Source organism: Lentinus tigrinus, assembly GCF_003813185.1.
Source record: "Lentinus tigrinus ALCF2SS1-7 unplaced genomic scaffold L226scaffold_91, whole genome shotgun sequence".
Lineage (NCBI taxonomy): Eukaryota > Fungi > Basidiomycota > Agaricomycetes > Polyporales > Polyporaceae > Lentinus > Lentinus tigrinus.
The window spans coordinates 19,807-29,810 of record NW_027138000.1 but is presented as its reverse complement, the minus strand read 5'-3'; the positions used below and the strand labels follow the sequence as shown (position 1 = coordinate 29,810).

At 55.0% G+C, this 10,004-nt stretch overlaps 7 protein-coding genes across 7 annotated transcripts; 3 read left to right on the top strand and 4 right to left on the bottom strand.

The window, feature by feature from the left end:
* Positions 1-11: 11 nt before the first annotated feature.
* On the bottom strand, positions 12-194 carry L226DRAFT_576934 (uncharacterized protein; the record flags this gene model as incomplete). The annotated part of the gene is made up of 1 exon (XM_067685472.1): positions 12-194. A coding segment is annotated over one exon (183 nt), but the record flags the coding sequence as incomplete, so codon positions are not given.
* A 1,657-nt stretch (positions 195-1,851) lies between these two features.
* On the bottom strand, positions 1,852-2,328 carry L226DRAFT_474357 (uncharacterized protein; the record flags this gene model as incomplete). The annotated part of the gene is made up of 1 exon (XM_067676577.1): positions 1,852-2,328. One exon carries the CDS (start codon positions 2,326-2,328, stop codon positions 1,852-1,854), a length of 477 nt encoding a protein of 158 aa, XP_067528395.1.
* Positions 2,329-3,834: 1,506 nt separating this feature from the next.
* On the top strand, positions 3,835-4,376 carry L226DRAFT_541177 (uncharacterized protein). The gene is made up of 2 exons (XM_067682025.1): positions 3,835-3,995; positions 4,054-4,376. The coding sequence occupies exons 1-2, from the start codon at positions 3,931-3,933 to the stop codon at positions 4,142-4,144; spliced, it is 156 nt and encodes a 51-aa protein (XP_067528394.1). The 5' UTR covers positions 3,835-3,930; the 3' UTR covers positions 4,145-4,376.
* L226DRAFT_401185 (uncharacterized protein) lies at positions 4,138-4,660 on the top strand. The gene is made up of 2 exons (XM_067674570.1): positions 4,138-4,422; positions 4,503-4,660. Exons 1-2 carry the CDS (start codon positions 4,312-4,314, stop codon positions 4,623-4,625), a joined length of 234 nt encoding a protein of 77 aa, XP_067528393.1. The 5' UTR covers positions 4,138-4,311; the 3' UTR covers positions 4,626-4,660.
* Positions 4,661-4,782: 122 nt separating this feature from the next.
* Positions 4,783-5,300, top strand: L226DRAFT_401169 (uncharacterized protein). Its single transcript, XM_067674569.1, has 2 exons — positions 4,783-4,915; positions 5,001-5,300. Exons 1-2 carry the CDS (start codon positions 4,868-4,870, stop codon positions 5,193-5,195), a joined length of 243 nt encoding a protein of 80 aa, XP_067528392.1. The 5' UTR covers positions 4,783-4,867; the 3' UTR covers positions 5,196-5,300.
* Positions 5,301-5,576: 276 nt separating this feature from the next.
* On the bottom strand, positions 5,577-7,472 carry L226DRAFT_564158 (uncharacterized protein; the record flags this gene model as incomplete). Its single annotated transcript, XM_067683618.1, has 4 exons — positions 5,577-6,084; positions 6,177-6,822; positions 6,950-7,191; positions 7,248-7,472. The coding sequence occupies 4 exons, from the start codon at positions 7,470-7,472 to the stop codon at positions 5,803-5,805; spliced, it is 1,395 nt and encodes a 464-aa protein (XP_067528391.1). The 3' UTR covers positions 5,577-5,802.
* A 498-nt stretch (positions 7,473-7,970) lies between these two features.
* L226DRAFT_474351 (general substrate transporter) lies at positions 7,971-9,930 on the bottom strand (the record flags this gene model as incomplete). Its single annotated transcript, XM_067676575.1, has 8 exons — positions 7,971-8,165; positions 8,218-8,380; positions 8,438-9,103; positions 9,154-9,285; positions 9,349-9,500; positions 9,561-9,687; positions 9,747-9,779; positions 9,833-9,930. 8 exons carry the CDS (start codon positions 9,928-9,930, stop codon positions 7,971-7,973), a joined length of 1,566 nt encoding a protein of 521 aa, XP_067528390.1.
* Between the last annotated feature and the right edge of the window lie 74 nt (positions 9,931-10,004).

Below are 10,004 nucleotides of genomic sequence, written 5' to 3'. Positions count from 1 at the left end.
CTGGTGTGCACGCCCGCCGTGCCCACAGTGACGTTCCCGTGCGGGGAGACGCTGCCGAGGTCGAGGCTGACGACGGGGATGTCCTTGGACGCGCTCACAGAGTCCACGCTGGCCGTGAGGGTGCTGCGAGCGACGGGGTTCGCGTGGACGGTGCCGACGAGGGCGAGGGCAAGGGTGGTGAGTGCGAAGAGCATCGTGTGGAGCGGTGTTAGACTGTAGGCGGTTTGTCTGAGGTGTAGGTGTTGAGCCTAGAGAAGTGTCGAGGATGTACCATGGCTTTTATACCGTTGGGCACCGCTCGTGCATTACATACCGTCACCGCGAGGGCGCGTATGCTATGAGCAGTTGACTATACGAGCGGCGAGTTCAAACCACTACAATATTTGCAAGGGCAAGAGACTGTATTGAGGTCAGCGCTGACAGTATCAGCTGGAGAGCAGAGGACCAAAAAGAAATATACCTGGACTAGTCGACCGCGCATAGAGCGCGTACTCGTGGAATTTTGCTCCGACTTGGGTCCTTACTACAGAGGATTGCATTGCGAGGCCCTGCTTAGGCCTGTGTCTCGGTGGGAGCCATCCAGATCGTGTGGAGGGTCCGTTCGTCTGCAATGCCGCCATTCCAGGCGACGGAGTATTGCAGTTACTGACCTTATTGCTCGTATCGCTCATACGGTATGCGGACATACCGTGTTGGGCTGTGCGTCCTAGTGGTTTGCTCGGCGTCCCACCACTGTCGGGGGCTTGGTGAGGTCTAGCCGCCGAGAAATATGTCCACAGTAGCGCTTGATCGACGGTCTCGCATGCCCAGCCTGCGCACTCTGCGCTGCATCCGCCGGGACTGCTGACCCGTTCCTGGGCCTGAGACAAAGCGCTCTATTCTGGAAAAGATGCAGTAATTCGGAATTACACCGCGCCTCGACCCGCAATGCTTGAGCCTGATCGTCGCGGTGAGCACGGGGCTGAAACATGGGGTTAAGGCGGTGAGTGTACTATAGCAGAATGAAGCGTCTTGACTCACCGGGAGCTAGAGTCGAGCAGCGCTGGCTGTCAAGCGAGGTTCAACGTCCGCCTATTCATCGCCACCAGAACGGATGATGCACCGAACGTACTGTGAAATAAAGAGCCCCGGGTGTTCGCACGGCCGACTCGTTTGCAATAAGAAATAAATGGTGCTTGTTGGAGCGCTGCTTGTCCGAGCGCAGTTCAATGAACTAGTAAGAGAGCTAGCCAAACTGTGTTATTGCACAGCGAGAGGATACTAAATGCACTGTACTAACGTACATGACATGCTGTCGTGCGACGTTCCGCATATCATCGAGGTTAAACGCGTGGCTGAGGTTCAAGTTAAAATCGACGCCGACGCCGGCTAGACCTCGTGCAACCCACGTGGTCTGTGGCGGTGCCCACCTTCGAGAGGTCTCCAATGCCCCGGGATCCCTTCATCCATATCTGTTCTGAATCACACATTTCACGGAAATATCGAGCGGCAGAATAACAATGTCCCACTACTTGTACTTGACGATCTGACCATGTCGATAAGCCTCGAAGTAGGTGACGACCTTGTCGAAGAGGTTCTGTTTGCAAGCACTGCTCAAAAATAGTTCGGCAAGTGTTGCTAGACATGGACGAACGCGATACATTTCGATCTGATTTTCTTTTCCTAAAAGCATACAAATCACAACGAGAAATTCTTATGCTGTGCCCGAACCGTGCCTGGGGGCTTCGTCAACCGTTACTCGTACAACCTGCCAAGGACATCAGTAACGAATCAATATCGCGTACGCCAACATACACTTCAGTGCGTGGGAACGACTCGGAGACGTACCTAGGAGGTCCGCCTGAGCGGCTTTTAAGGGATCAGCTCGAAGTCCCAGCCGATGTAGTTGACGGCGTTGTAACACGTGTTCACCACCGGGACCTGGGCGAACGACGCGCAGCCGGACGGACCAGTGTAGATCGCGAACGGCAGGCCTTCATTGCTCGGCTGGCTGATGAACATCGAGACGAAGTTGAAGCCCGGGGTGAGGCAAACATCGTGGGGTTGGATGCTGAGATCGTAGCCCGTGCAGCTGCCGCAGCCGGTCGAGCGGCAGAAGAAGAGCGACGCGGGGTAGATCTGGTCGGCCCCGCCAGTCTTGCCCGGCATGGTCCCGAGCGTGGCGTTCGGGTGCGCGCTGACGCTGTCCTTGGTGAGGTCGAGGACGGGGATCTTCTCGTCAGCGCTGACGAGGTCAACGAGAGGGGTGATGGAGGTAGCCGGTGCAACCGGTGTCGCTTGGACGGTGCCGAGGAGGGCGAGGGCGAGGGTTGTGAGACTGAAGAGCATGGTGTGCAGTGGGATGTGCTGTGAACTGATGTCTGAGGTATTTGGCCTGGAGAGGTTGGCGTCCTACAGAGTGGTTTATATAGTGCAGTTGCGGCCGACGAGGGTGGCCTATTACATGCGGTGACCGACCACATGCACAGCGTACTGAATGGTTGACAGCGGCTTCGTACGGCAGCAACGTCCAACGTTCATCATTGAGCAGCGTCCCAGGCCTAGCTCGAACGTGAACGACTAGGTACGGTCGTACCTGGGGGAGTCCTGTACTATGGAGCGTCGAGCGGGTGCATTTCAGAAGATCTGTTATGATTAGAGTGACCGCCGAAGAACCAGCGATGGAGCTTAGAAGTCGTCGGGTAGACCTGAGGGTTACGACCAGTCATTCCCCGCCCTCTACGGCCCACGTGTCTGCTAAAAAGTACGGTCAGCATTCGGAAGTGATATCGAATAATCTGGGACGCCTACTGGTAGGAGTGACCTTGTAGTTAGTAGAGTAAGTACATCAGGGTCGACGTTGGCACAACCGCGAAGCTGTCAGCGGTTGAAAGGATGCTGAAGTGGAAAAGGTCAGCCGGGAACAACCGTCAAGGAATAGCAGTCCAACTGATGCCAGTAGACATAGCGTTCTGTCCATTGATAATGATCGGTTCGTTCCTGGGAATGTGAAGAAAAGGTCCTGAATGTCAGAGCGCTGAACAGCGAGCGGAAGATGCAAATCCCAGTGACATGCTGCGTTACTTACGATGAGAGAGGAATGCTATTGAATGCCAATCGTATGCCATAGCGGGCAGCAATGAATTTATCAGTATCTGGAGTTCAAGCGTCCGAGACGCATTGTTCTAACGGATGTAGTACGGACGAACCTTGTGTCAAAGCTACAGAACTGTGCCGCGTACAGACGTGAGCATCGACCGGTCGACTCAGGAGGGATTTCCCACTGCGAGACGCTCTCGAGCCCTGCGCCCTCAAAACAGTTCATATAAAGTGAGATACCGATCAGCGCATCATGGACATATATCAGCAAGCTCAGTCAACACCGACCGTCATACTTACGAGAATTCGCGAGGTTTGCACCCCTGTATCCACAGGTCTGTCTGGATAGCACGAACCATGTCAAATGTAGGTGGTCTGGGGTATGCATTCGTTGCACCCTCGGAATCTGTTACATGGGGGGCCCAGACGGGCACGAGAACATGGCGGGCGATCCGCCCGATGTCCCGCTGATGAGGTCTTCAACAGCGCAGGATCAAAGGACACCTGAAGTTGCGTACCTGTCAGATAATATGAGCATCTTGTTGATCCACAAATTCAAGACAAAAATCTAACCATGGCTTTTCTCCATTATACGATGAGCCGGAGGAGTGCTGCAGGAGACTGCTGACGATGGTCGATGTGCAAGAGTCGAGCTGCGGCTGGCGCCTCGGGAGACGCTGACGGTTAATTCCCACGTGCCTGAGCCCAGAGTCAAATTGAAAACGGTACTCTTCCGCCCCTCGACATTTACCAGGCCGCCGACGCTGTCTTATTTCAACAGCGCTGAGAGATTACTCCAAGCAGCTCATTCTATGACTGTCACTTAGTGTTGGCACGACCCGCAGGATCGTGATGTACAGGTACAGCGAGGAGGGTGAACAGAGTCGGGTCGAGTTCCCGATAACCCGAAAACCAAGGTGAGAGCTTTAGGTGTTTTGAGACTCTATAATCACATTGACCACAGAACAATGATAGGAGAAGCCTCATAGACTATCCTATGGATGCTGGAGAGACGCCAGTACGGACTACGTCAGGTATCTACACGGCAGGACGTCACGGTCCATAACGAACAAATTGGAGGATCGAAGGATCTCTGTTGCGGCTGTTGGAAAGGTCGAATACAGCGGAGAATACGGGGGCGGGTAAGTCCGTGCTCCATCGTGTAACACCGGTTGCATATCGCTATCCCCTATTCCACTTTTCCTGACACAGCGACGACTCTTCGTTGCATCCATGCCTTCAACAAGCTCTATCCCTCGAGTGCCGCTCTCGTCTAAGGCGCTGCAAGTGTCACCGCTGCACTATCTAAGTATATCTCTAATGGAGCTAAGCTGGTTGGCAAAGGTATGTTGGCACGTCGTCATTTTTCAGTCTGGATTGGGCACAAGTAGGACACTGACCAGCCCATTACACACTTCATACAGCTTGTATCTGCCCTTCGAGATCTCACCTCACCCTCGCTAACCGCCTCCCTTTCACTATCTTGTCATGCACATACCATGACTTCGGAGCGGAGATGTCGCCGACTGCAACATTTGCATGCCTGACCATGCTCTGTCCGGCCCAAGTTGAGTATCCAACCTACCTGCACCCAACATCCCCTGACCGATGTCTCTCTACACTCTCTTGATCTCGTAGTGATCTCGTAGTGCCGAGACACCGCTTCTCAATACAGTCGGGCCAGACGGTACGCGATCATTCCCGACCGACTCTCCGCGCCCTAGAGCGGATGGCTGGCCAACATACCGTTTAAAATAACCTGGCAGGGAAGGATGTCCTCGGCACTCCGATGCAGTCCATGTCATTGCCGCTGTCCTCGGAACTGGCCGTCTGCAATGTACGATCTACGTCGATCCCGTCCCCTTCCACGCATGCCGATATCCTTCGGACTCGCCCCCTCCTGGACTTTTCTCCTAATCTAGGTCGTCTTCTTATCTCCGTCCATCTCCGTCTGGCGTGCCCTCGTTCATCTCTCCGCCCGGGTCCTCCTTACTCATCCAAAGTCAACTCGAAGGTACTTGTCTGACTACTTACTACCATGGGATCGAATGGCCGAGAGTATGCCAGGAGCTATCGGTACGAGAACGAGATTGCCATGCGCTTGCACTTCACCATGACCCTCGTTTGCGCTGAGGAACCCTGGAGCGCTCTGAACGTTGTCACACAGTATACGAGTGTACGGTTGGAGGCTCGTGCGGCCGAGGCCGCATGCGGGTCTATGCAGGTCCCGGACAGTGCGGGCAGGCTTACTCCGACCTCGTAGCATACATCTTCAATGTCAATTCTAACATGTTCTCTATGGAGCACGTCGAACACGCTATGCTTGATCAGAATCGTCCGTGACTGACCATACACCGAACGTTCGAGGTATTACGATTGCCTACCCTGCGCCGTTGACAGAACCACGCCCGAGTATGATGCCGACGCTTCCAACTTCTCATGCTGCAACTCAGGAAACGTGAGCTTCATTCGACCAGCCTGCTCAAGAGAGTGAAGTAAAACATAACGATACAGGAAGGGGACTACATAGTACAGATGATACATCCGTGCGGGAGCGTGTGGGATAGCGATGCAACAGTGGGGAGGATAGCCTGAGTGATACAACGGTGAGAGGATAGTGATGCACAGATGAGCCTCAGAACATGATCGAACGGGATCCTGAGTACTGAACGGTTGGGCAGCACACAAGCCTTGCGGTCGTACGCGACTCGCGACTCGCGAGACCTACTTCGATGCAGCAGCCTCCGCCGCGAGTCGCTCCCTTTCCAAGAGCTCGCGCTTCCTCTGCCGACGTATGGGCATAGGGAGTCGCTTTCCTCCCCTGCGCTTCTTACGAGGCTTGTCCGTCACAGTGTTCGTTGCCTGCTCGGACGATGATGGAGCGGTCGTCACCTCGCGAGAATTTTCCTGAATACAGGGCGCGCTCGCTTGCGAGGATGGCGATGGAGTGGTCGCTAGTCTGGTCTGCAAGAACAGGAAGGGAGCAGTCGCCGCGCGCTCACGAAGCTGCGTACATCCAATGGACTTGAGTATATTCCGACCAGGAAGATCGGATAAACGAGATGTACCTGAGGAAGAGCCGCCTCGATCAGTCGTACCCATGGTCTATCAGCTGGCTGGAGACACTTCGGTGGCCGATCCAGAGGCTCCGAGGTCGGTATCGCGAGGGAGTGCTGTCTCTGCCCCTCACGTTGAGATGCGACTCGCGATTTGACGTACATCAAGGTGTGGAGCTTGTCGAGAGGACGGGTTGATCTTCTACTTTCATCAGCGGAGACTCCGAGTTCGTCAACAATGTTGCCCGAAGCGTGAAGCTGTTCATAACAATCGAGGAATAGGTCACAGAGTGTTGTGTCGCTGTCTGCCGTCGTGATCTCGTCCCTGCCGTCCACGGATGACGTACACAGTGCGGACACGTCCAAGCTCGGAAGAACTAGCTGTTGCTTTGTGTTGCCCGAGTAAACTAGATCTGCCTTGAGGACCACAGAGTGTACTGAGCCGCCGACGAGAACTGTGAGCTGCACTGGCATCTGATTTACGATCTCGATGATGGAGAGGCTTGAGACTGGGTTGTATGCGTTCGCGTATGCAGAGAGCAGATCGGAGTCCGAGGATATGTGGAGAACAAGGCTTGTAGGAAGTACCGGGTCGAGGGGTAGGGGACCTGAGATATGTATACGGTTCAGGGGTAATGTGGAAGACGGGAAGAGCCCTGATGATGCTTGCGTGGTCGGTCCGGAAGTTCTGGCTACCATACAGCAGGGACAATGCTCTTGTAAGGGAGAAGGAAATCGAGCACGGTTCCTCCTGCTGCGTCGGTGAGGCCCCGAGTCTAAGCATACGCCTCGGAGGTAGTGGCAATAGTACTCACCTATTGGAGACCAACGACTTCCGACATAATGCGCTATCCCATATGACCCACGCAACCTTGTGCATGTAATCCACGACCAAGAGTTCCCGCGTAGTCCCAGCGTCGGTCACGAAAGCGTGTGCAAATCTCCAGAGAGCGAGCCAACAGTCCGAGGTCACAAGTGCTGCCAGCTTTGCGGCTTCTGCAGTGTAGCGTATAGCACCGGATAAGAAGTCGCGGATCGCTGTGGTCGTCGACACGCCCTGATCCGGAATATGTCAGGTGTACAACGCACACCGAGATCTGAAGAATCACATACCGTCGCAGAAACCCATCCTATCACCCGCACCGTGCATCCCAGAGCCAGCGGGATCCATGAACGAGCGTGTTTGGCGATTAAACCTGGGACTCCAGCACGAAACGACAAGACGGAGCCAAGAACAGCGAGTGCAACATGGCGGGTAAAGTCGGTCTGGAGCACATCTGCGAGAGGGTCGCCTAAGACAGCGTAGAGAACAAGCACAGCACAAGCTTTCCAACTCATGTCGGACACGGCGGCGACGGAGGAGGAGCAGGGGGAGGTAGATGATGGTGGTCGTCCTCTGAAAACAACAAGCGCCCAAGGCATATGCTTATCACCTGACCGCGTCCACGTCTACGGTCACGGCGGGCATTGACAGGTTTTTGGCCGGGGAAAAGTCATGGAAAAGGCGCGTCACGACGACGCCTGTTCCTAAATTGGTCACGTGTGGGGAGAAAAGCCATGGAAAAGGTTACGTTTTCATACACTTTTCCTTGATTTGGCACGTGGAAGGGAAAAGTTGTCGTCGTGTCGCGCCTTTTCCTCGACTTTTCCATGGGGGAGAATCTGGCAATGCCCGCCGTGGGTCGAGCTCGGCGTGTCGAAAGAATCACTCGCAAAGTAAGATAGAACCATCGTCCAATTCGCTCACTGCCAAGGGGAGAATCATAAATATTGATAGTACTCCCTCCTCCGCCATACCACCAAGTATCGTACAACTTTATTCGAGCCTGTGGGAGCCTAGTCCATGTCCTTCTCCCTGTCGGACCGTGTATCCGACGAAATAGCACCCGCAGCCTGCAAACCCTGCGCAACGACCTGGTCTTCAGTCCCGTCGAACAGCGCGGCCGTCTCCTCGAGCGACAAACCCTTCGTCTCGATGACGAAGATCCAGCAGTACACCAGCTCGAAGACAAGCCAACAGCAGTACACGATCTGTCACTTCGAGTCAATTCATGCCAGGTCAAGTAAAATAAGGGATACGTACGTAGTACCGCCATTGAATACGTTGGAGCGCGATTGGGTTGACATATTGGTTGAACACGAGTGCGCAAGACGTCGTGAAGTTGAGCAGCGTCAGACCCTTCGCGCGGACGCTGTAGGGCAGAATCTCGACTGTGTACGAGATGAGGAGCGGGGTAAAAGCAAGACTTTCGAGACCTGTCAGCGACTTCCGTTTTCATACGAGCGATCGAATACCCGCGCACCTGTACGCAGCTCCGTGCAGTGCGATGAACGCAATCACAGCATGCGCCGCCGCCTGAGTCTGGTGCTCCGCATACACCGCGGAGCACGCCGTCAGCAGCGTGAAGAACACCAGCATGCCCGCGCACGACGAGATGAACAGCGGCCGCCGCCCGACCCGTTCGACGAGGAACGACGCGGACATGCCGAACGCGAGGCTCCAGATCTGCAGCACCGCGTTGATGAGGAGCTTGATCGTCGACGACGTGATGCCGATGTTGTCCAGGATGATGTTCAGGTAGTACGAGGTGAGCCCGTTCCCGGACCACTGCGAGAACCACGCGATCGCGAGCACGATGCGGAGCCGCTTGCGGTTACCGGACGAGGTGAAGAGCGACTTCCAGCCGACGCTCGAGGAAGCGGTGCGGTCGAGAGAGATGGCCGCTTTTATCTCTTCGATCTCGTACTGTACCAGCGGGTCGGACTCGTCGCCGTCTGCATGGTAGTATGCGAGCGTCGATAGCGCCTCGGCTTCGCGGCCCTTTGCGACCAGGTATCTCGGTGACTCGGGCGCGAACCACAGGAGGGAAACTTGGAAGACGGCTGGGGCGGCTTGGACGAGGGACGGAATGCGCCATGACCAGGACGAGTTGCGCATAAACTCCGTCCCGAACGTTGTCCAGGCGGCGCTGCATGGGCAGGTCAGATCAAGCTGCATGAACGGTGACTGCGAACGCACATTATGGCGCCTGATGCCCAGAGCGAATTGTAGAGGGACGTCAAGGGCGCACGGTATGGTGGGTATGACAGTTCGGTGACGAGCATGGGCGAAGCATTGTGAGCCCAGCTAACCCCGAAGCCGATCATGAACCTTCGATTAAAGAGATGGGTCAGGTCTTGCGCGGGTATCAAATGAGACGAGCATGGAGCGTACCGAGCACCAATGAACATCCCGATCGAGTGGGACGCGGTCTGCAGAGCAGCTCCAACAAGCACGATAGCTGCACCCATGATGATAGTAGGCCTGCGACCAATACCGTCGGAGAGGTATGGAGCGAACGGAAAGGCGGCGATACTGCCAATATTCTAGGATAATCATCTTCGGGTAAGCTAGGAAACCGGGTTTACAGAAACAGCTGTACAGACCTGAATAGCGTTCAAGAGACCAAGAAGGGAGCCTTGCGGGCGGTTGAAGTAGTTTTCCCAGGTGTCCATGGACTGCAGACTGTTGATGAGGCTTCCGTCGAAGCCATTGTACGAAGAGGTGAGCAGACTACCTCCAAGCGTCAGCGAACCTCACGGAGAGGCAAGATACAGGGTGGGAGTACACACCATAGGACGATCCATGCGTCAAGAGCAATCAATCTACAGGATCGTTAGAGATTCTGAAATGAAAGAGAGCAAATCGACACTCGCACCTTCTGTTGTTGTACCACTTCCTCTTTCCGTCGAGGAGATGACCGTACCCCTCCACCGCAGAACTCGTTGTTACAGTAGCTGCGCCTCCTACGCCCATGGTGAATTGATGTCGTCAACCCAGAGGTAGGTGCAGGGCGAGATAGACAGAGCCCTCATCGCACGACGTTCTGC